Source organism: Scyliorhinus torazame, chromosome 5, assembly GCF_047496885.1.
Source record: "Scyliorhinus torazame isolate Kashiwa2021f chromosome 5, sScyTor2.1, whole genome shotgun sequence".
Taxonomy (NCBI): Eukaryota; Metazoa; Chordata; class Chondrichthyes; order Carcharhiniformes; family Scyliorhinidae; genus Scyliorhinus; species Scyliorhinus torazame.
Window position 1 is genome coordinate 320,775,064 of NC_092711.1, and position 24,530 is coordinate 320,799,593.

A 24,530-nucleotide genomic window follows, 5' to 3' on the forward strand; every position below is an offset into this window, starting at 1 on the left:
GTGGGCAAGCACATCATTCCCAGCAGCGAGTGGGCAAGCACATCATTCCCAGCAGTGAGTGGGCAAGCACATCATTCCCAGCAGCGAGTGGGCAAGCACATCATTGTAATTTTCTTTAACCAGTGTGAATTTGGAAGATACAGTCAAGGATACCAGCGAATATGAAGTACATGGAGTATACAGCACAGAAACAGGTCAATGGGCTCATCTACACCATGTTGGTGTTTGTGTTCCACAAGAGCTTCCCCCCCATCCCCTTCACACCGATCCCTGTGGTACCCCACTAGTTACTGCCAGCCAATTTGAAATGTGACCCATTAATCCCTACTCTTTGTTTCCTCTCTGCCAACCAGTTTTCTATCCACCTCAATACACTTCCCCCAATCCCATGCACTTTAATTTTACACAATAATCTCTTATGCCGGGCTTTGTCAAACGCCTTCTGAAAGGCCAAATATACCACATCGACTGGCTCCCCCTTGTCGACTATACTGGTTACATCTTCAAAGAATTCCAACAGGTTTGTCAAGCATGATTTTCCCTTCATAAATCCATGCTGACTCTGACTGATCCTGCCACTGCTTTCATCTTTCCCATTTACCTCAACCACTCCGTGATGTAGTGAGTTCCACACTCTCATCCCCCTCTGAGTAAAGGCGTTTCTCTTAGATTTCCGATTGGATTTATTAGTGACTATCCAATGTTTAGGTCCTGTAGTTTCGGATTTCCCCACATGGGGGAAGTCAGGCAGAATGTATTGGCTTCCTGGCAGTGGGTTTGGAAGTGGGGAATATTTCGCTGGAGAGATGGATGTGGTGTGGGGACCCTACCACCTTCCTGCTTCCATCCTGATTAACTCCCCCCTCATGGGCGGCCTTCTCGCCAAGGTGCTAATTGAGGCCCTTAAGGGGACCAATTAATGCCTAGTGAGAGGCCTGATCCCTTCATCACTGAGATGTAACCAGCAGCAGGTGATGGAACTGTCGCTCTTGGAGCCTGGCAAGCAAAACATTGTCAGGTTTGCTTGAGGACTTCGGGGGAAGTCACTCGTTCAAAGGGACTCGGTGCCCGATCGAGGGACCTGGCATTAGGAAAGAGGGCCCCTCTGAGAGACATGCCCCTCTCATTTTCTGTCGACCCCCTGTCCCACGTCCCCACCAGTAGATTCCCATCTCGCCCTCAGTCATCCTGGGTTCCGTATTGTTTGGCTGATGTGCTGGCAGTTCTCAGGGTGCGGGATTGCTTCCCCGATGCTCTTAATCCAGGGAAGACCTGCTGCTGGCCTTCATTGGAGCCCTATTTTCCGGTGGGCCTTTTTGAATGGAAGCACTGTGGCCCTCCCATTGGCAGTGTAGCTGTTAGCCAAGAGCTCCATCACAAACATTAAACTCTGCCACTCTCCTCAGCATCTCGCCTAATGAACTGCTGTATAATTTTGAAGCCCTCCATCAGATCACCGCTCAGTATCTGTGATAGAAAATAACCCCTTTTCGCTATTACATCTCAATCTATATTAGGGTAAATAAAATCCCCCATTATCTCTGTAGCTGTTACATCTTTCTCTAATTTGCCTGCACATTTGCTCCACTATCTCCTTCCCAACATGGGTGGCCGGTAGTGTACAGTCAGGACTGTAACAGCTCCTCTAATGTTCCTTCATTTAAATCAAATAGACTATCTTTGATCCCTCAGTTATATCATCTCTCTCCAGTGCAGTTAAAGCTTTTCTGACTACTATTCCAACCTTTCGAGACGATGAATTGCAGCTGCACAGTTGCGGTTTTTGAGGCGAATAGAGAAGATTATCTTGGACAAGCCACACAACCACTAGGAGATAAAATCTGAGACCAAAAGAACTGGACTGACTAAGATCAGGAAGAGACAGTTTGGATTTCTTGTGCACGTAATAAGAAATTATGACTTAGGCGTGGCACGGTGGCACAGTGGTTAGCACTGCTGCCTCATGGCACTGAGGACCCGGGTTCGATCCCGGCCCTGGGCCACTGGCCGTGTGGAGTTTGTACATTCTTCCCGTGTCTGTGGGTCTCACCCCCACAGCCTAAAGATGTGCCGGGTAGGTGGATTGGCCACGCTAAATCTTTAATTGGAAAAACAAAGAATCGGGCACTTTAAATTTAAAAAAAAAAGGAATAATGACTTAGAAGGTGTGATGTTGATGAGAAAGATCAATGGACAAAGAGATTGAGGTAGACAAAGAACCATATTTTCAAAGAGAATCGTAAACCGGATAAATGTATCACCAGTGGAGATGGCCCGTGTCGCTGGTGAATATTAACGTGGAGGTCCGTGGTCACCAATTCCTTCTAAGGGCACTGACTCTGACGAGAGACTGAGGTAAAGGGCTTTGCAGGGTAGATGTTGGAAGGCTGTTTTATCTAACCAGAGAGGCCGGCGTGAAGGCTGACAGGCTCAGATAGGCTCAGAACTGAGTTGAAGAGAATATGCTTCATTTAAAGGGTTGAGGATCTTTGGAATTCTCGACTCTGGAAAGTATGCTTGGTGGTCAAGGAGGCCTCCGCCCCTCAGCAGGGGAGCTTGTTTTCCACAAGGACTCACGGGGAGATTTATCAGGTTGCCCCTGTGGGTCTCACAGGGGTTATATGGATCTCAGTTGTCAATTATATTCAAGACAGAGATCGCTAGACATTAGAACAAGCAACAACTGTAGGTATACGGGGATAGTGCAGGAAGCTGGATTGGAGCTTGGGGTTCAACCTTGATTTTAGGAAATGGTCAAGTTGGCTTAACAGGTCATATGGTGTACTCTTGCTCCTGGTTTTTTATGTTCTTATTTATGAACTATTTGCCTTTGTGGCATCTTGTAATAATAATAATAATCTTTATTGTTACAAGTAGGCTTACATTAACACAGCAGTGAGGTTACTGTGAAAAGCCCCTAGTCGCCACATTCTGGCACCTGTTCGGGTACACAGAGGGAGAATTCAGAATGTCCAAATTACCTTAACAAGCACGTCTTTCGGGACTTGTGGGAGGAAACCGGAGCACCCGGAGGAAACCCACGCAGACACGGGGAGAACGTGCAGACTCCGCACAGACAGTGACCCAAGATGGGAATTGAACCTGGGACCCTGGAGCTGTGAAGCAACAGTGCTACCCACTGTGCTACTGTGCTACCCACTGTGCTACCATGCTGCCCATAAAGGTATGAAGGCACTGCTGGGATTTGAACGCAGGATCTCCTGTTTACTAGACAGGCGCTTTAACCAACTCAGCCACAGTGCCAGTTTTTTTAACCTTTAAATGTTTTACCCAGGTGGCCCTCCCCTTGCTAAATTAGTTTAACCCCTCCATCACCCTACCAGGTAACCTTTGCACAAGGGCATTGGTTCCAGCTCCTGAGGTGCGACCTGCCGACCTTGACGAGGCCCCTCCTGCCCCAGAGTTGGCCTCGATGCCCCAGGAAACTGAAGCCCTCCTTCCTGTGCCATTGTTCTAGTCACACATCAGCTTGTTTATCCTATGCTCACCAGCGCATTTCTTTCTTTGTTCATTCATGGGTTGTGGATATCGCTGGCAGGGCCAGCATGTATTGTCCATGAAGTTGAGTGCTTTGCTGGACTATCCCGGGGGGGCATTTATGAATCAATCGCATTGTTGTACATAGAACATAGAGTTCATTCAGTCCATCGAGTCTGCACCAACCCATTTAAGCCCTCACTTCCACCCTATCCCCGTAAACCAATAACCCCTCACCAATAATGCTCCTCGACCAATCACCAAACATTGTAGATCTGGAGTCAATAGGTAGACCAGACCAGGTAAGGACGGCAGATTCCCTTCCCTAAAGTGAATGAGTTTTGAAAGTAATCAATTATAGTTTCATGGTCGCCATTCCTAAGAGTAACTTTCAACTTCAGATTTTATTAATTGAATTTAAATCCTATCGTGGTCAGATTTGAACACATGTTCCCCAGAGCATGAACAAGGATCTTTGAATTACTAGGTCAGAGACTTTAATACTATGCTACCATCCCCTCTCATGGTATATGGCACTGGGAGGAATCCAGAGATTACTCCTTTTGAGGTCTTGATTGTTAACTTGCTCCCTAACTGTCGGAGCTCCACCTGCAGGAACTCAATCCCTTTCCTTCCTATTTCCTTGTTTCAACGCCTTCTGGGTGTTCCTTGGCCTCCCCTGTGTTGTGTCAGTGAGGTCTTTGCTCTTGCACTAGGAACGCAAACACCACATCTGGGGTTCACATCGGCAGTCACAGAAATGCCTGTCTAACCCCCTGACTATTAACCCCTCTATGACCATTGCATTTCCGCACTCTGCTGTGCAGCGCACCACCTGCTCACACAGTCAGTTATTTTCCCACAATGCTGTGGAGTTACCATTGACCAGAAACTGAACTGGGCCAGCCACATGAATACTGTGGCTACAAGAGCAGTCAGAGGATGGAGATTCTGTGGCAACTAACTTACCACAAGGCGCAAATCTGGAGTGTGATGGAATATTCTCCACTTGCCTGGATGAGTGTAGCTACAACATTCGAAAAGCTCAAAACCACCCAGAACAATGCAGCCCGCTTGATTGTCACCCCATCCATCACCTTCAACGTTCATTCCCTCCACCACCAATGCACAGTGGCAGCAGTGCGTAGCATGTACGAGATGCAGTGCGGAAACCTGCCAAGGCCCCTTCAACAATACATTCCAAACACATGACCGTTACCATATAGAAGGACAAGGGCAGCAGATGCGTGGCAACACTACCATCTGTAAAATTCCCCTCCAAGTCACTCACCATCCTGACTTGGAAATATATCACCCATTCCTTCACTGTCGCTGGGTCAAAATCCTGGAACTCTCTCTCTAACTGCACTGTGGGTGTACCTACACCACAGGGACTGCAGCGGTTCAAGAAGGCAGCTCACCACCACCTTCTCAAGGGGCAATTAGGGAGGGTCAATAAATGCTGATCCATCCAGCGAAGCCCACATCCCAAGAAAGAATAAAACAAACACCTCTTTGGGTTTTCCTTGATTTTATTTTGCCAATATCTTTCCATGTGCTCTTTTTTCACCCTTAATTTCCTTTCTATGTCACCCCTGCACTTTCTAACCTTTTCCAGTTGTCAGTGCTCTGGCCTGGTCTGTGCATTCTTTGGGATACGGGTATTCCTGAAGCCTTCTTTATCCGTTGTTTATTTGACCACCACAATTCACAAATGGGTGTGGCAGGGCTGTAGACCTTTGGGCTGCTTCAATAGTTTTGAGATTGCTTAGCCCTGTCTATAGCCAGCTGCTTTTAGCTGTTAAGCCTGTGAGTAGTCAATGTTGTAGCTTCACCAAGTTGGCATCTCATTATCAGGGGTATTTCCGCCATGCCTTCCTACACTTCTCATTGAACCAGGTTCGTCCAGTTTGCTGGTGATTGAATATGATTCTGCCAAAGGATTGGCATTATCCCAGCAAAGACAACACATTGCAATCACTTCGAAACAAAAGAACCACAACCGGCTGGAGAAGAAAAATATCCTGGTGCCAAAATTCTACAGCATTTAATACATTTTTTTCATCATTAGTTGAAGCTGAGCATTATCGATTATCTGCTATTTCTGTGCTGGAACATCCTGCCCAGTAGAAGCCACATTGCTGAAATGGTGCCAGATGAGAGATCGGATCGGATTATATATTTTGCAGCAAAACTGATGAGGCACTACAGTCAAAATGAGTGCAATCTGACTTTGCTCAGTAATTTGTCAATCGTTTCCAAACTCGCAATGTAATTCGACTGGCCAACAGTAGTGCTAAGGGAAGGTCGAACGTTGCCACTAAAACCACAACGTATTCGATAGATTCATCGCAAAGGACTCGACAGGAAATGGGTAAACCCACATGCAAAATTAGCCAATTGAAACTGGCTAATTTGCCTGAACTGATAGTAAACCAGATATAAAAATGGTTTTGATTCAGTATCAAAGGATGACTCGCGGGAAAATAAGAACTGGCATTTATATACCTACCGTTTCCCCCGGAAATATCTCTGAGGGATTCATACTTGTGGAGGTCTTGTGGTACCATAGTTAGTTTCCCTATCTCTGAGCCAGGAGCTCTGGGTTCAAGTCTCGCTCTAGGACTTGACGGCGCTTGTAACATGGCCAAATAAGTATCAATTCATGAAATCTCCCAGCTATACTGATGACAAGGGCAGGGGATTAGCTGGTCACTTATGTGATGGAAATAAATTGGATCCTCTATCATCACTATCCAAAGCGTCTACAATGTGAATATAAAGGTGTCTGTTGTCACAACAACCCGGACTCCATGGGCAAGGGGACAGTTAACTGGACAGCGGGTGTGCATCAGATTGGTGCCAATGGCATGGGTTCAGTCCCCGTTTCAGCTGGGATGTTTTGGGGCTCTGCCTCCTTGCCCGACTGTGGCCGTGGTTCTATGGGTCAGGCTTGTGTTCAGGCTCGAGAAGCAAAAGTAGATTTGCACGCATCGCGTTACTCTTAAATGGTGTTAGATAAAGAAACGTAACAGTCATTCTGGAAAGAGCAGGGTCCCACAAACAATACTGATGTGTTTGTGACTGATTTGCAAGGCCTGTATTTATTATCCACCTTTCAAGAGAACCTGACAAAGATGGTGGCGGTGGTGAGATCATAGAGTCAGAGTCCCTACAGAACAGAGGAGGCCATTTGGTCCACTTCGGAAAGACCTACCTAGGCCCACTCCTCTGACCGATCCCGGCAATTCGTAACCCGCCTAAACTGCGAATTCTGGACAGTAAGAGGCAATTTGGCATGGCCAATCCACATAATCTGCACATCTTTGTACTGCGGGAGGAAACCGGAGCACCCGGAGGAAACCCACGCAGACACGGGGAGAAAGTGCAAACTCCACACAGTCACCCGAGGCCGGAATTAAACGCGGGTCCCTGGCACTGTGAGGCAGCAGTGCTAACCACTGTGCCACCAAGCCCCAAATTAATTTAATCTGGAGTTTTTTGGTGTGCATTTGATTGAGGGAAGAATGTGGCAAGGAACGTGAGGGAAATTCCTACCCTTTGTTAAACACCTTCAATAATGCGCAGGTGTATCAGCCTCCAGTCCGTGTTCTTGGACTGAAACTGAAGCTACAATGCTCAAATTCAGAAATGAGAGGATAGCAAGCATGCCAAGCTGACAGTGAACAGCTGCTAAATAGTTTGCTGTCTGTTCCTAGATTTTTATATATAATTGATTTAGATACTTTGAAGTTTTCTATTTTTACCTTTTCTCTCCAAGCAACTCGAAATTGATACACAACTAATATCTGGGCTGTCATGAAAGACCTGCGAGGTCCTATTGCATGGTTGACCATCAATCAATGAAGCCAATCAGGAAATTGAGAGATGCCCTCACTACACACGTTTAGCAACAGCCCCATTTTTGGCTTAATGGTTAACACCTGGCAAACAGGCAGATTGAGAGCGATGTCTCACTGATCTTGCTGTCCAGTTTTCCGACCCCACGCTCCTCTTATTCGAAGTTCCGTGCTGACCGCACAACCCCACGAATGCAACCGAGATCTCTGCTGCAAGTGATCTTTGAATGTTCAACGAACCAACGCTCACGGTGAATCAGCAACACACTTTGCAATCAATGCTTCTTCTTAAGAAATTCAGAAACTTGAATTCTATAATGCCCTTCACAACTTCAGAATGTCACAAATATATTTACAGCGAATTAGGTCTTTTTGAAGGGTAGTGAGTGTGGTAACCTGCATGTCAAATTGTGCACAGCAAGCTCCCACAAACAAGGGTGGGGCAATGACCGGATAATCTGTTTTAAGTGTTGGTTGAGGGATAGACACTGGATAAAACTCCACTCTTCTCCTTTGAAATAGTTCCAGGAAATCTTCCATGTTCAACAACAAGGTTTACATATATATAATATATAATATAACACCTTTCATGTAATAAAACATCACGAGAGACTTCACAAAAACAAAATTAGACAAATAAGCCATTTAAAAACATATTGGGTGCGATGTTCCGGCTGTATTGTGCCCGGAAGGCACAGCCAGTAGATGCCGAGAGATCCCTCTTCCGGGATCTACCCAGCTCACCATACCTCGTGAGATCTAACACGATCTTGCGAGACATCATAATCTGAATCCTCATTGTGGGCGGGGTTTTGCATATTTGGATATGAGAGCGAGTCAGCTAGTCTCTCTCTAATGTGCAGTTCCCTCAGGTACCCAAGGTGTTGGGATCCGACCCTCTCAGTTGGAGACCTCGAGCGAGCGCTGTTCAGTGCTGGTCTCCACAAACAAGGACCAGATGGAACAGCGCTCATGGTGGGATCTCCCAGGGAATCGGAGGCCCCCAGGTGTTTGCCCTCTGGGCAGTGTGGCACCCTGGCACTGGCACGAACAGCCACCTGGGTGCCACCCTGGCACTGCCAGAATGGCAGTGCTGGCATTTTACCCGTGCTGGTGATTTGACCCAGGCGCATGTGGGGTGTGGGATGGGCCTGAGGACCCCCTTATGGGTACGTTGGGGCTTTGAGGGGGTTCAGGGGTTTGTGTCGAGGGGTGGAGAGGTTTCAAAATGCCGTCCCGATCTATCCCTACATAGAGGAGTTCTGACGAGTGGAGTTCCTCAGTGCAGTAAACAGGGCGAAGTGCATCTCATTGGGGAGTTCCCAGCTGAGGCACCGAATCGAGCCAGAGTCCCGGTAGATAGCGTGGTGTCTCACAGCGCTGCAAACGCCGGAAAACACCCGGCTAAGCACGTTTGTCCCGGGACTCTGTTTCAATTCAGTTAGATGGTGTCCATTAGGTCAGATGGCCAAAGGCTTTGTCAACACATTAGGTTTAAAGCAGAGAGGACGTGAGGTGGAGAGATTGAAGTGAGGGAATTTCAGAGCTGAGGGCCCAGGCATGGCCATCAATGGGGGAGTGATTAAAATTGGGGAAAACCAAGAGGCCAAAATGAAAGGAGCACAGGGATCTCCAAAGGTTGTGAGATTGGAGGAGATCGCAGAGGTAGTTGGGGGGGGGGGGGGGGGGGGGGGGTTGGAAGGATTTGAAAAGAAGATGAGAATTTTAAAATCAGAACATTGCTTAACTGGGATTCAGAGTAAGTCAATGAGCACAGGGCTGATAGGGGAACAGGAGTGGGTGCGAGATGAGACTTGAGCAGAGTTTTGATGACCTGTGGTGAGAAGTTCACCTTGGGTTCAAATATGGCACCATGGGTTGTGAGCAACCTAATCTCATCTCAGGCAGTTGTCAGGGAGGGGGATGGCGTTGGTAGTTAGGAAACCAAGTTTGGAGTGGGGACCAAAAATTGGCTTTGGTTTTTCCATTGCTTAAATAGAAATAATATCTGCTAATTCATCACTCAGTGTCAGAGAGTCTTCCTGATAATTCACTGGAGGGATCAGGCAAGGTGGAACTGCATTTTGAAAGCATACATTGAATACTGACACTGCTTTTGGCTGATGCAGATGGGAGATATGCGGGGTCACAGGACAGGTCTTCGGGGTCAGCAGGGGTAAAGTGCAGGAGTGGGGAGAGAAAATAGATACATTTAGGAGAGATAGGAATTGAACCAGGTGAGAACAGCCCTACCCAGACGGACAATAGTGGCGAGGCATTGGACATTCAGTTCCATTCCACTACTTACCCCTGTAGGACCAGAACTTTATTGTCCTGATGCACCTGTCCAATTCCCTTTCAAAATCATTGAACTGCCTCCACCATCCCCGTTGGCAGCAAGTTCCAGGTTGTAACCATTCAATTTGTAATAATAAATAACAGCTTTGACAAAGGGTCACCGGGACTCGAAACGTTAGCTCTTTTCTCTCCCCACAGATGCTGCCAGACCTGCTGAGATTTTCCAGCACTTTCTCTTTGGTTTCGCTATGTAACAATGTTCTTCCTCACAACCCCACCCTGGCACCTCTTACCCAAAACCTTGAATCCGTGCCCTGACTTTCTGCTCGACTCATTAAAGGGACAGATTTACTTTGCCCATCTTATCCAAACCTGTCATCACCTTGTACGCCTGCATCAGATTTCCCGCAATCTCCTTTGCTCCAAGGGGATTAACGCCAGCCTCTCTGACCCCGACCTCTCAGTTAAAAACCCCTCCACCCCTGGAAGCATTGTGGAGAATCTCCCCTGCACCCTCTCAAGGATGCTTGTCAAGTGTGGTGACCAGAACGTCCCACAATACTCCAGTTGTGGTGTAAAGGAGCTTTAAAGAGGTGAAGCATTACTCTCCTGCTTTTCTGCTCAATCCCTTTATTTACGAACCCCAGGATCCCATAGGCTTTTCTAACCATTCTCTCAATATGTCTTGCCACCTTCAAACGTTGCATGGAATCCCCAGGTCCCATTAACCCTATCCTTATCCCTTCTTCCTCACACTTTCTGTATTAAATTCTACCTGCGCAGTCTGCTAACCTATCCGTATCCTCTTGCTCTCGATTAGACGCACCCTCACTGCCGGTCACTCCTCCGAATTTGGTATAATTGTTTTTGAAATGTTACTCTGCACCCCAAATCCCAAAGCCTTTCTAGACGGAGAGAGAAGTGGCCGGGTTAGAGTACCCGAGGTTGGGCGAGGAGGATCGAGCAGGGTTGGAGGGGCCAGTGGGGGAGCAGGAGGAGAAGGAGGTGATTGGGATTTTGCAGCCAGGGAATGCGGGGGAGTGATGGGTTCCCAATGGAATATTACACTAAGTTTAAGGATAAGTTGCCACCGCTGATGGTGGGAATGTTTGAGGATGCGATAGGTAGGGAAGCCTGGTCAAAGACGATGGGGCAGGCTTTGATTTCCTTGCTGTTGAAGAAGGATAAGGAGTGTGGGTCGTGCAGGCCCACATCCCTATTGAATGTAGATGGTACGAAGTCTTACAACACCAGGTTAAAGTCCAACAGGTTTGTTTCGATGTCACTAGCTTTCGGAGCGCTGCTCCTTCCTCAGGTGAATGTAGATGCCAAGAGATTGGCAAAGGCTATGTGGGCAAGGCTGGAGGGGTCTCTCCCGAAGGTGATAGGAGAGGACCAGACGGGGTTCGTGAAGGGAAGGCAGCTGTTTTTGAATGTTAGAAGGCTGCTGAATGTGATCCTGTCTCCGGCGGAGGGAAAGGAGACGGGAGTGGTGGTGGCACTGGATGCAGAGAAGGCGTCTGATTGGGTAGAGTGGGGTTATTTATTTAAAAGATTTGGAATTGGGCCGAGGCTTGTGACGTGCGTACGGCTCTGTTGTACAAGGAGTTAATGACGAGTGTTCGCATTAATACTATGAACTCGGGGTACTTTTCTCTGCACTGGAGTATGAGGCTGGGATGCCCTATGTCCTTCCCTGTTGTTTGCGCTGGCTATGGAGCCCTTGGCCATTGCGCTAAGGAGCTCGGGGTTGTGGAATGGGATAGTGACGGGGGGGAGCATAGGGTATCGTTACTTGTTGATGACCTGTTATTGTACATCTCGGAACCGTGGGGAGTATAATGGAACTGCTCCAAAGATTTGGGACGTTCTCGGGTTATGATCTGAACCGAGGCACGAGCGAGTATTTCATGGTTTCCCAGCCGGGAGTAGGGGGGGCGTGGGGGGCTGCCATTTTGGCTGGTGGCTACCCACTTTAGGTACTAGGGGGAAGCAGGTGGCGTGAGAATGGGGTGGGCTCTGAAGGTGTAATTTTACTAGTTTGGTGGGGAGGTTGAAGGCCAATTTGGCAAGGTGGGACAACCTCCCTCTGTCATTGGTGGGCCGGGTGCAGGCGGTTAAAATGAATGTGTTACCGCAATTTTTGTTCCTATTCCAGTGCCTGTCGGTCTTTTTACCAAAATCCTTCTTCGGTGGGGGGGGGTGGACAAATTGATCTCGTCATTTGTTGCGGGGGGGGGGGTGGGGGGGCGGGTGGGGAGGGCAGGTGGCCAGGATTAGGAGGGTGGTCTTGCAGAGAGGACGTCAGGTGGGGGGGTGAGGCCTCCCAAACCTACTGTACTATTATTGGGTGGTGAATGTAGAGAAGGTGTGGGACTGGGCTAAGGAGAGGGAGATCCAATGGGTTACGATGGAGGGGGACGAGTAAAGAGGGTCGGGGTTGCAGGCGCTGGTCAGAGCTCCACTCCAACGGCACCGGGTAAGTACTCAATGAGTCCGGTGGTGGTGGCCACGTTGAAGATCTGGAGGCAGTTTAGGCAATATTTTACACTGGGTGCCAGGTCAGGGGAGATGCCGATTAGGGGGAATCATGGGTTTGAGCCGGGAAGGATGGATGCAAGGTTTCGGAGATGGGATGAGACTGGGATCAAGTGAATGAAGGATTTGTTTGTTGGGGGACAATTCGCGAGCTTGGAAGAGCTGGGAGAGAGGTACAGGTTGGCCCAGGGGGAAGGGTTCAGATACCTGCAGGTTCGGGATTTTTCAAGGAAGGGATTCCCGACTCTTCCGATAGCATCGATCTCCTCGTTGCTTGATGCAGTGAAGTCAGAGGGGGTGGGGGGGGGGGGGGGGGGGTGGCAGCGAAGGGGTTGTATCAGTGATTGGTAGGAGGATCCTGGAGGAGAATAGGGTGTCTATAGAGGGGATTAAGGTGAAGTGAGAGGGGGAGCTGGGGAGAGCGCGATGGAAGTGGTGTGAGGTGCTGCGGAGGGTAAATGCCTCAAACGCATGTGCGAGGCTTGGGCTGATACAGTTGAAGGTCATGTATAGGGTGCACCTCACAAAAGACCACCCTCCTAATCCTTCCTGAAGCTGGAAAGCTATTAGCACAAGAGCAGGGGACTTACACATGGATGTGGAGCCTGGTCCGCTTGAAGCCATTTTCTGGGGGTCGGATGGGCCCAAGTTGCAGGCGGGTGTGGGGGCAGACGTTTTAGCCTTCACCTCGCTGATCGCTCGTAGGCGGGCCCTGTTGGGGTGGAGGTCTGTTTCTCCTCCCTGTGCCTCGGCATGCCGGGGGGGGGGGTGGCTGCTGCTGTTTCTGACCCTGGAGAAGGTGAAGTTCGAGCTGAGGGGGGGGCGAGAGAGAGGTTCTACAATTCTTGGGGTTTGTTTATTATGCACTTTCGGGAATGCTCGAGGTAATGGAGGGGGCAAATGAGGGGAGGGGAGTTGCTTTCTTTCCTGTTCTATGATTCTATGTTTTGTGTTTTATTTTGTTGGGAAAAATGCTGAAAATATGGCGAAAACATTTTTTTCCCCATAAATACTGTGGTCACAAGAGCAGGTCAGAGGCTGGGAATCCTACGGCGAATAACCCACCTCGTAACTCCCTAAAGCCTGTCCACCATCTACAAGGCACAAGTCAGGAGTGTAATGGAATACTCTCCACTTGCCTGGATGAGCGCAGCTCCAACAACACTGAAGGAGCTCGACACCATCCAGGGCAAAGCAGCCCATTTGATTGGACCCCATACACAGACCTAAGCTCCTTCGAAAGCACCTTCCAAGCTCACATCTTCAACTGCCCAGAAATACAAGGCAACAGGTGTATGGGAAGACTACCAACTGTACGTTCTCCATTTAGTTTTGATTCGGGTCATTCTGGCCTGTGTGGCACTGGTGACAATTAGCTACTCAATTTAACAGAGACAGTGGCCAGGTTTTTCTTGTTGAACTCCGAGCTCTCCAGGTTGCTGACACTAACTGGGTTTTGTGATGAGTTAAGGGAGAATAGATAAAGAACTCCCTCCCTAACAGTACTGTGGGTGTACCTACACCACAGGGACTGTAGTGGTTCAAGAAAGTGCCTCAACACCACCTCCTCAAGGGCAATAAATGCTGGCCTTGCCACCGATGCCCTTGAAAAGAATATTTTTTTTAATGAAGGTCATCAGTTGAGCTTAAAATGTGGCTCATATTCACGTGCTGGAAGCAAGATCTCTTCCTAGGCAGGGACACATCCTCTGCAAACAAAAGGAATCTGTTCAAGCCTTGTGCTTTTTTGATCTCCTCAGGAGCTTGCGAAGCCTCTCATTTCCCATTTCCTTCTCTATGGCAATGCACCTGTCAATCACAGTCAACTTGCCAGCGAATCAGCTTCCTTTTCTCCTGTAGTGCAAGTTGACGTGACAGGTTGAAATTAGACATTTTTACGATTGTCCTGATGAGTACAAGACAAAAAGCTTCGGTAAAATGTGTTTCTTTTCAGCAGTACCTTTTACGTACAAGTTATGCGAAGGCTGAGATCTGTCCACTTCTGGCTGTTATTTGTAACTATTGGTTTGCAATTATCGGTTTAGGTTATACAGAGCAGGCAGACAGTTTTGAATCTTCGATGTGGTCAAAGACGGCAAAGGGTGGGTACATTGAAAGACAATTGAGTCAGGCTAACTGTGAGGTGGAAGCAAGAGGCACAGCAGTGCCTCACCCTGTCAGAAAGCTGGCACTGCAATGTAAATCAGTTTACATAAAAACATCAGGTGGCCGGGAATTTTTTTTTATATAAATGTTTTTTATTGGGTTTTTGAAGTATAAGTATATTTACCGTTATGTACACAGAATAAAATTTATATACATAGAAGAGAAGAAAGCTAAAGAAAAAAAACCTGGTACGATATTGTGCACTAGCTCAACAACAGCAACTCTGTACAGTTAGCAATATTATTTTAAACACATAAGTTTATGGGAGGGGGAAACTGGGGAGGTACATATACATTTTGGGTGCCGGAGAAGCAATTACATTGGTTCTGTCCAATACAGAGAGGGCAATATGAGAATGGATCTGGTGTTGGTGTTGTTACTTGCTTCTCCCGGACGGTTCTCACTGCCGGTTGTCGCCTCGCATTCACCTCTGCTTCTGGGTGGCTGGGAATTATAACCAGGTATCACAACTCCATGTTGGCCATGGTGTTACTGAAGAATTACAAACTGTGATACAGATGTGACAATATCATAATGTGGAGATGCCGGCGCTGGACTGGGGTGGGCACAATAAGAAGTCTTACAACACCAGGTTAAAGTCCAACAGGTTTGTTTCGAATCACTAGCTTTTGGAGCGCAGCTCCTTCATCAGGCGACTCACTGATGAAGGAGCTAACTCCGAAAGCTAGTGATTCCAAATAAACCTGTTGGACTTTAACTTGGTGTTGTAAGACTTCTTATTGTGACAATATCATGGCAGAGAGGAAGTAAGTGTGACAACAGCAAGTGTGGATAGTCACAAAAAATGGGCTGTATGTTTACAAAGAAAATTGCATTCATTTAGAACCTTTCATGGCCTTATGTCATCCAAAGCACTTTACAGCCCATTAACTGTTTTTTAAAGTGGAGTAATGTAGCAAATGCAGCAGCAAATTTGCACACAAAATGCTCCTACAAACAGCAATGCAAAAATAAACAGATAATCTGTTTGTCGTGATGTCGCCTACCAAAAAAATATATTTACTGCAGAAAAATTTAAAGCGATATATTTTGGCCAGAATAAAGAGTAGAATTACAAAGGGGGCGGGGGGGGGGGGGTGCAGAGAGACTTGGGAGATTATGTGTACTGCCTGAGAGTGTAGTGTGGGCAGATTCAATCATAGATTTCAAAAGGGAATTGGATAAGTGCCTGGACAGAAAATAATTTCAGGCCGACAGGAAAAGAGTGGGTGAGGGATACTAGCCCAATTCGTCTGGCAGAGAACTGGCACAGAATTGGTGAGCCAAATGGCCTCTTTCTGTGCTGTAAACGTTCTGTGGTTCGGAATGGATAACCCTGGTCACGGCCACATAATGACATGTGATATATTGATGCATTTTTTATTCCTTCCTGAAGCTGCTTTGATGATATAATATCGGGTAAAGTTTGTAACATTAAGCAACCACAGGAAGAAAATGCTCAGCGTGAACAATCAATGATTGAGCATAGGAATGTAAAGTCTAAATGATCGAGCTGCTTCACTGTCAAAAGGGGTGGTCGATGGGACAAGCTGAGGTGGGAAATCTGGATCAGGGCTGTTTACAAATTAGAAATGATTTTCAGAACTGCGTCTTTTGAGTTATGGCCAGTAGGTTGCAGTGACCAACACAGACTTTGAACATATCGGAGAGTGTATTCAGTTTCATCCAATCAATTTATGAGTAAATAATATTATCTCTTTTGTTAAGAAAGAACGTGTGCTTACATAAACGTACACACTCGCTGATCTCCTGGGGAGATCTCAAATTGCTTACCTATTGCAGCACAGCAATAACCTGTGTGAGTATAACACTTTTAACAACGTATCTCAGGGTGTTTTAAGGGGGGATTGATAAAGTTGGACATGGAGCCGCAGAGAGCATCTTAAAGGCTGAGCGATGCAAAGAGATAATAATCTTAATTGTAACAAGTAGGCTTACATTAACGGTGCAGTGAAGTTACTGTGAAAAGCCCCTCGTCGCCACATTCCGGCATCTGTTTGGGAAAGAGTTATGGCAAGGAATTGAAGGGGCGAGGGCCCAGACAGGTCGAAGGCATAGTGCTAGTGATTACAATCAGGGATGTGCACGCGATGGAAATTGGAGCAGTGTGGAGATATTGGAGGGTTGGCAGATTGGATGAGGTTACAGTGATAAGAGGAGGGCGAGGCCATGGATTTAAATTTGGGTTTATTGTCACGTGTGCCAAGGCACAGTGAAAAGTATTGTTCTGCCTTCAGTCCAGGCAGGTCGTTCCATACATGAAAAAAACATAGGACTGAGGATAGATGCAATAGGAAGGATTTAAAAACAGGGACGTCAGGGAATGTTGCTCAGTGAGCACAGGGCTGTTTAGTGAACAAGGATTTAGTTTTAGTTACCATGCGGGCAGTAGAGTTTTAGTTGAGCAGAAGTTTATGGTGGGTGGGAGATTGGAGGCCCACAAGGCGGGTGGCTCTGTGTCCAGTCTGGAGGTGACAAAGGAGTGGATGAGGCATTCACACATTGTTACCGATGGAAACACAGCAGCCGGTTGGGACACACATGTCTGAGCAAGAGCAGAAATGTGGATAATCCGTTCCCAATGCTGTTTATTGAGAGAGGCAGAGAATGTCTAGCTCTTGAATCGCGGAATTACCGTTTCATCTGAAAGAGGCACATTCAATAATGCAGCACTGCGCTCCGGTGTCAACATAGATTATGTCGTTAAATCGATAGTGGGTTTTGGATTTATGACCTCCTGACTCAGCTATCAGCGGAGCCAAATAGCCACTTCCATGGAACTGAATTATTCTGCTGTTCTTTGAGAAACTCTCTGAATGGCGCATTGAGCAGAGAGAAGCTCCAGATACAACTCAACGTCAGGAAGCTTCAACTGCCCAGTTCTCCATTGTAGTGATCGGAGAGTGAGCGTGGGGTCGAATCTCGGGAGTAGAGAGGGGTAGGCTGGCCATTCAGCTGGGGGCAAATGTCAGGCTTCCCCCTTCAATTCTTGCAATTCGCAAACACCATCAGCGCTAATTCCTCTAAAATGACAGACAAACGAGTCTCTGAAATCATTGAAGTTATAGCATTAATAAAATTCAGTCCAAATATTAGGGGTTGGATGTTAAACTAGGAAGAAGTTTTCACTAAAAAAACAAACCCCAAAAGAGCGTCCTCATTGCGGTGGCAGGCAGCATCAATTATTCAGGGCTGTAAAGTGGGTGAATAATAATGTTTCCGCTTTAGTGAAGTGGTCAGGTCAGCCTGGAAATCTGTCCACAGCGTTAGGCGTCAGTTGATGTGACTTAATGCACTGAGGCAAACTTCAGGCACATTATGTGCAGCTATCATCTTACAAACGTTTCTCGTAATCCGAGAGCAGAAATTGCAAATGCCTCGGCTAGAAAATGGGTTCAGTGTAGGGTTTCTGAGTGAACTCTGCAAGCAATAATGCATCGAAAGTCTAGGAAAGTGCGCGCAAGTTGCCAGATCCACAGTTCCTTAATGAATCATTAATGGACGGTGGAATGGGCTGTCACTAATGCTCATTAATGATCTCCCCGTGCCTAATGCACGGGCTGGATGGATCAGGCCAGTCCCTCCGAGAATACTTTAAATGTGCTCCAAACTTTTTTTTCCCTCTCTCTCTCTCTCCCCGAGACTGCCCTCTGAGTTTGCGAGCTGACTGCGAAGCGCAATCGGTCGGTTGGGACCATTTCCTGAGCTTCAGACATGGATTTGGTATTGAGAAGATCTGTTTCGGGTAAGATTTAAACGGTGCTGCAATCCATTCACCCGTGAAGTTAGCCCGAAGGGCAATGTTGTCAAGCCCGTGGACTGAATTAGGAGGACCGTTCCTCACATTATTCCTCTCGCAAGTCGAGGTTCCAACAAGGAAATATAAGCTGTGTTGTTGGGGTGCTGGGTCGGGCCGTGCCTGTTTATTTTGGGGATCAGGAACCTGTGCCCCTTTGCTGGCAAACCAGCTGCTGGGTTTAGCACAGACAACGCCTGAGCTTTGCTTGTCTTGTTGACTGGGAACTGTCCAGGGTGCTGGAATGTCTGCCTGGTTGTACTGTGTTGAGGAAGAAGGCAGTCAGTGATCGCCCCGTTTACCGCAAACCCAGTTTGCAAACATGGTTTTAGAACATTAATGCAATCTCTCTCTCCCCCAAAAGGACATTGGAGAGTTAACTCCGCCCTTGGACGCTGGCTGTTGCAATGCAAATGTTTTTTGTTAAATATTGCTGAAGTCTCCTTTGTTTTATGGTTGAGTTTTCAGCGGATTTCAAATGTTCAAAGCACATCTTTTTGCCCAATTTTCTTCCCTTTTGTGAAATGCGGGACAGATGATTTTGTAAACAGACATTCAGCAGCACCTCCAGAGACAGAAACCGGCTTTCTCTGCAAGGATTCGGGGGGGGGGGGGGGGTCTTGCCGATGTCCTGAATCAGGCTGGTCAGGGAGCATTGGGCATTGATGCTGTGCAGTCCGACCCTGCCCGATCCCCCCACTCCCACTCCCAGCTAAACATGCCCATTCTCCATCTGTGACTACCAACATAAAGCTGGTGTTTCTGATCCCTATCCACACTCCTCATTCTGCTTTGTTCTGCCCACCGACATCCCAATTAAAGTTAAATAGCTCAGAACAGAATCAAAGTCTGAGTACTACAGGGCTCGGGGCTACAATAAGTATATTTATAGTTAGATAGTGTTTTGTAAGGAGGTTCCCGTCTGAATGTTTATTATTAATCCGGTAGTAACGCCAGCTGACTTTGTGGAAATGTGTGGGGTGTGTTGGGGGTTTATGTGTGTGAGTGTGTGATGGGGATGTGTGTGTAGTGGGAAATGTGGGTATATGGGGGGGGGTGAGGTCTGTGGGGGAGGGTATGTGGGGGGGTGAAGTCTGTGGAGGAGGGTATGTGGGGGGGGTGAGGTCTGTGGGGGAGGGTATGTGGGGGGGGTGAGGTCTGTGGGGGAGGGTATGTGGGGGGGTGAGGTCTGTGGGGGAGGGTATGTGGGGGGGGTGAGGTCTGTGGGGGAGGGTATGTGGGGGGGGTGAGGTCTGTGGGGGAGGGTATGTGGGGGGGGGTGAGGTCTGTGGGGGAGGGTGAGGTCTGTGGGGGAGGGTATGTGGGGGGGTGAGGTCTGTGGGGGAGGGTATGTGGGGGGGGTGAGGTCTGTGGGGGAGGGTATGTGGGGGGGTGAGGTCTGTGGGGGAGGGTATGTGGGGGGTGAGGTCTGTGGGGGAGGGTATGTGGGGGGGTGAGGTCTGTGGGGGAGGGCATGTGGGTGGGCGGTGGATAGGTGGGTTTGTGTCTGGGTGGAGTTTGGACGTCAGTGTGGGTTTTTGGGTGTGCAGCGGGGAATGTGGGTGTGTGGAATGGAATGTGTGATGGTGGGTTTGTGTGCGTGTGGGTGGGTGGGTTTGTGTGTGGGTGTGTGATGGGGATGTGGGTGGCTGTGGATGGGTGGAGGGAAGTGTGTGGGTGGGTTTGTGTCTGGATGAGTTTGTGTGTGGGGGCTATGGGGGTGTGTGTCGGGGTTTGTGTGTGAGTGGGGGGGAGTGGGGTTTGTGGTGTGGGTGGGAATGTTTGTATGGGTGGGTTTGTGTCTGGGGTGTGTATGGTGGGGTGTGGGTGTATGGTGGGGGATCTGGGTGGATGTGGGGGTGTGGAGGGAAGTGTGTGGGTGGGTTTGTGTATGGTGGGGTGTGGGTGTATGGTGGGGGTGTGGTGGGAAGTGTGTGGGTGGGTTTGTGTGTGGGGGTTATGGGATATGTGTGTCGGGGTTTGTGTGTGAGTGGCGTGTGTGTGTGTGTGGGGGGGGGTGATGTGGGAGGTGATGCATTTTCAGAGGACTAACAAGGCAAGGGAATACACAATGGACGGTAGGATGCCAGGAAGCACACCTGAGGGACCTTGGTGTGCATATCCAAAGGTCCCTGAAGGCAGCAGAACAGGTAGATAAGGCGGTTAAGGAGACATATGGGATACTTACCTTTATTAACCGAGGCATAGAATGTAAGAGCAGAGAGGTTATGAAGGAGCTGTATGAAACTCTCATTAGGCCACAGCTAGAGTACTGTGTGCAGGTTTGGCCGACACTCTATAGGAAGGATGTGGTCACAGCAGAGAGGGTGCAGAGGGGATTCACCAGGATGTTGCCTGGGGTGGAGAGTTTCAGCTGTGAAGAGAGGCTGGTTAAGCTGAGGTTGTGTTCTTTAGAGTGGAGATGGCTTAGGGGAACCTGATTGAGATGTACAAAATTATGAAGGACATAGATAGGGTAGACAGGAAGAAACGTGTCCGCTTAGTAGAGGGGTCAATACCTGGAAGGCACAAAAGATAAGGGGCAGGAGAATTAGAAGGGATTTGAGGAAAATGTTTTCACCCAGAGTGTGTCTGAAAGGGTGGTAGAGGCGGGAACCCTCATAACATTTAAGAAGCATAAAGATGAGCACTTGAAATGCCACAGCACACAAGGCTATGGACCAAGTCCTAGAAAATGAAGATAGGTGCTAGATTGCTACAACAAACATGACGGGCCAAAGGATTTTTTTCTGTACTGTAAAACTCTATGGCTCTATAATAACACAAACTGGAACATATTAAAATAAACACTGTTGCATCACTATTTCTGTCAGCCCCGAACTCGCAATGTGTAGAAACTTTTCTCTTTTTGAACTGCTGGATAGACTGCAAGAAAAATATCATCAACTGATTGCTGATTCTTTCTTTTCACTCTTGGCCTCCAATCTCTCTTTCACTCTGTCTCTGGCAGCTTATCTCTGATTTCCTTTGCTGTTTGTTCACAGTTTCCATTTTACACACGTTCCTTCTCCTTTATTTTCACTGTGTTAGCATCAAGATTTATTACATTTCCTGCTCTTACTTTGGCAAGGCTTAAAAGCTCCACAACTCCCTAATTCCCTCAACTGTCCCCTTATCTTGCAATCTACACATTCCAGTGCGCAGTAATGTCATTTTACAGTCACTAGTTCTTGATTTATCACAACTTCTTAACATTACTGGATCCCAGTAAAGTTGTCATCAATTTCAAACAAAGTCTCCAAAAAGCACATTGGGACCCATGCGAATTATAGAATTTTTATAGAATTTACAGTGCAGAAGGAGGCCATTCGGCCCATTGTGTCTGCACCGGCCCTTGGAAAGAGCATCCTACCTAAGCCCACACCTCCACCCTATCCCTGTAACCCAGTAACCCCACCCAACCTTTGGACACTAAGGGGCAATTTAACATGGCCAATCCACCTAACCTGCACATCTTTGGACTGTGGGAGGAAACCGGAGCACCTGGAGGAAACCCACGCACACACGGGGAGAACGTGCAGACTCCGCACAGACAGTGACCTGAGTCGGGGATTGCACCTGGGACCCTGGCGCTGTGAAGCAACAGTGCTAACCACTGTGTTACCGTGCCGCCCTGGTAATGAGAAATTATCTGAGAGTATATCAGACCACAAGAACTAGATCAGAAGTAGAAAGATATTACTTTGGATGGTTCAGAGCCGACTGACTTCTTCCACTCTTTGGAAGCTACTATAATTTTGTTCCGATCAGCCTATCTCTCCAGTGCCATTCCAATCCATTGCCCCTGCATTGCCCTGTTTATTTATCATATCTGCCATTCTGGGTGGACAAAGATGCACACATGGAACTGTGAGCAGCAGCTCTGTGAGTGGAGCGAAGCTGGGATTTAACCACAAGCTCTTACTTTCCAAAATACAGCAGATGCTGGAAATCTGAAATAAAATCAGAAAATGCTGGATACACTCAGCAGGTCTGGCAGCATCTGTGGAGAGAGGAACACAGTTAATGTTTTGTGTCCACAATACCCTTCTACAGAATAGTTCTGTCCAGTTCTTCTGCAGAACTGTCGAACAGTCATTTTCAAACTCAGGGTCCTGGTCCGCGGATGGGTCGCTTGTGGCTGCCGGGAGGGTCATGGAGCGATTAGTCACGGCATTCCTGAATGCGGGAAGGAGTGGCCAATGGCTGCAAGCGGCTTTCAAGAATGCTGGCAGCTCGCGAATGCCTGCCCCCTCAGCTGGATGTAGCAGTGTGCAGGCCCGGAGCCCAGCGGGACAGAGTGCCTCCTCCTGAGGTCAGTGCATTGCCCCAGGATCAGATTTTTAAAAATCGATGGAGTCTCCCCACCAGACGCACTGGCAGGGAGCATGTCACATGCCTTGCACACTGACGTCACGTGCACTGGGCGCAAAATCATATCGGAGAGATTCCTCAATTTTGTAGCTGCCTGCGAGCAAGCAACAGGACTGTGTGAAGAACTGAAGATGGATTGTTTTGTGATAAGGAAGAGAGGGCCAGAAACACAAACAGGTCAGGATCTCACAATTGAATATGCTGGAGAGAGCTTCCCAGGAGAGTCCATGGCAGGACAGAGCAGTGTTGGTGTAGCCTTCACCAGAGCATCATGGCCTCTGGTGAACACCCCATTAAGAAGACACTGAAATCAGGAACAAAGTATAAAGATGATTTCTTGAGGTATGGATTTGTTAATTTTGCCAATGCAAAGCCCATGTGTGTTATATGCAGGGAAGTACTGGCAAATGAAAGTTTAAAACCCTCAAAACTTCAAAGGCATTTGAAGACTAAACATAGCCAGTTCGCGAACAAACCTCTTGATTCTTTTCAAAGGATGCAGCGAGAGCTTAAATCGTCAGCTGAAGTCTTTAGCAGAAATGTAACATTGAATGACAAAGCATGTGAGCAAGAAGGCTCACCTGTCGCATTAAAGATAAGCAAGAATGGTGTGCATCGGCCGGCATGGGTCGCGAAGGTTGGCCGTTTGGTAAAAGTGGGTCCTGGGAAAATATTTAAGAAACACTGATGTAGAAGAATCATACGGAATCAAAATGTTTTATTTCTTACTTTAATGTTTTGATGCACTTTTCTGTTCTCCAGATTAAATAACAAAACAGGCGTGCAAAATTGGGCAACTAAATAATTTCCTACTCTTTTGCACTTCTGAATTCTTACAATAAAAACTGAGTGATTATTATGCATCTCTAAAGGTGATTCAGTTCTTAGCAATGCAAGTTTCAGTGCAACTGAATTCATTTCAATGAGAGGACAGCCTGTTAAATTCTCGGCGGTGAAAGAAATTGGCCAACGTGTGGTGTTGAAATTCAAAAACCTTTGGAGCAGTAACATTCATCGCCAACATACTTTGTGTAGGTAGTGTTTTTAAAAAATATTTGAATCCGCACCTTTTTTATATTTCCTGAACAAGATGTGATGTTTTCATGAGTTCTCTTTTAGTGAACTCTCAATCTGGCTGTGATTGTTTGGGTTGGAATAAAATTACAAACTAAAGTGCAGGGATGCACAGCGGAGTACCATTTCAGATGGGAACTGGTAACTTGTCTCTTTGAATTTAAGGTGTATTTCCAGCATTTTCTCTCTGACATTCAGATTTCCAGCTTTCCTGACGTCTCCTTTGATCTCCACCCAGTTGACCGAAATCTCATGTCAGGATTTCACATGACAGATGTTGCCATTTCTCAATTTAATTTGTCCACTCTGTGACTCCATTTCCAATACTTTGGAGACTTTCTATCCTTCAGAATTTCTTCTCTAAATGGCTCCACCGCCCTCTCATGTTTTAGAACTTCTGCTGAGACACAGCTCTTTGACCAACCCTCTGATTCTCCTGCCTTGGATCCCAATCTGTTGTTGCCTGATAATAATAATAATAATCTTTATTAGAGTCACAAGTAGGCTTACATTAACACTGCAATGAAGTTACTGTGAAAAGCCCCTAGTCGCCACATTCCGGCGTCTGTTCGGATACACAGAGGGAGAATTCAGAATGTCCAAATTACCTAGCAGCACGTCTTTTGGGACTTGTGGGAGGAAACCGGAGCACCCAGAGGAAACCCACGCAGACACAGGGAGAACGTGCGCACCCCGCACAGTCAGTGACCCAAGCCAGGAATCGATTCCGAGTCCCTGGTGCTGTAAAGCAACAGTGCTAACCAGTGTGCCAACGTGCTGCGCAACACCAAATGCCTTTGGAAGTCCATGTACACCAAATCAACAGCATTACCCTCATCAAGCACGTCTTTCGGGAGGAAAACCACGCAGACACAGGGAGAACGTGCAAACTCCGCACAGACAGT

The 24,530-nt window shown here is 47.5% G+C and overlaps 1 protein-coding gene and 1 non-coding gene across 5 annotated transcripts in view; one reads left to right on the plus strand and one right to left on the minus strand.

Annotated features, from left to right (window-relative positions):
• The window catches only part of LOC140421317 (fibroblast growth factor 13-like), an 818,086-nt gene that overhangs the window by 471,179 nt on the left and 322,377 nt on the right, over positions 1 to 24,530 (plus strand). The window contains exon 1 of one of the 4 annotated variants that reach the window (XM_072505966.1): positions 18,004 to 18,126. The exons of the other annotated variants lie outside the window; for them this stretch is intronic. Within the exon in view, the coding sequence (XP_072362067.1) occupies positions 18,096 to 18,126 (31 nt within the window). The 5' untranslated portion in view covers positions 18,004 to 18,095. Of the gene's footprint in view, positions 1 to 18,003; positions 18,127 to 24,530 lie in introns of those variants that run through there. 4 annotated transcript variants of the gene reach the window in all.
• On the minus strand, positions 3,191 to 3,264 carry trnat-agu (transfer RNA threonine (anticodon AGU)). The gene has a single exon. It is a non-coding gene; the product is annotated as a tRNA-Thr (tRNA).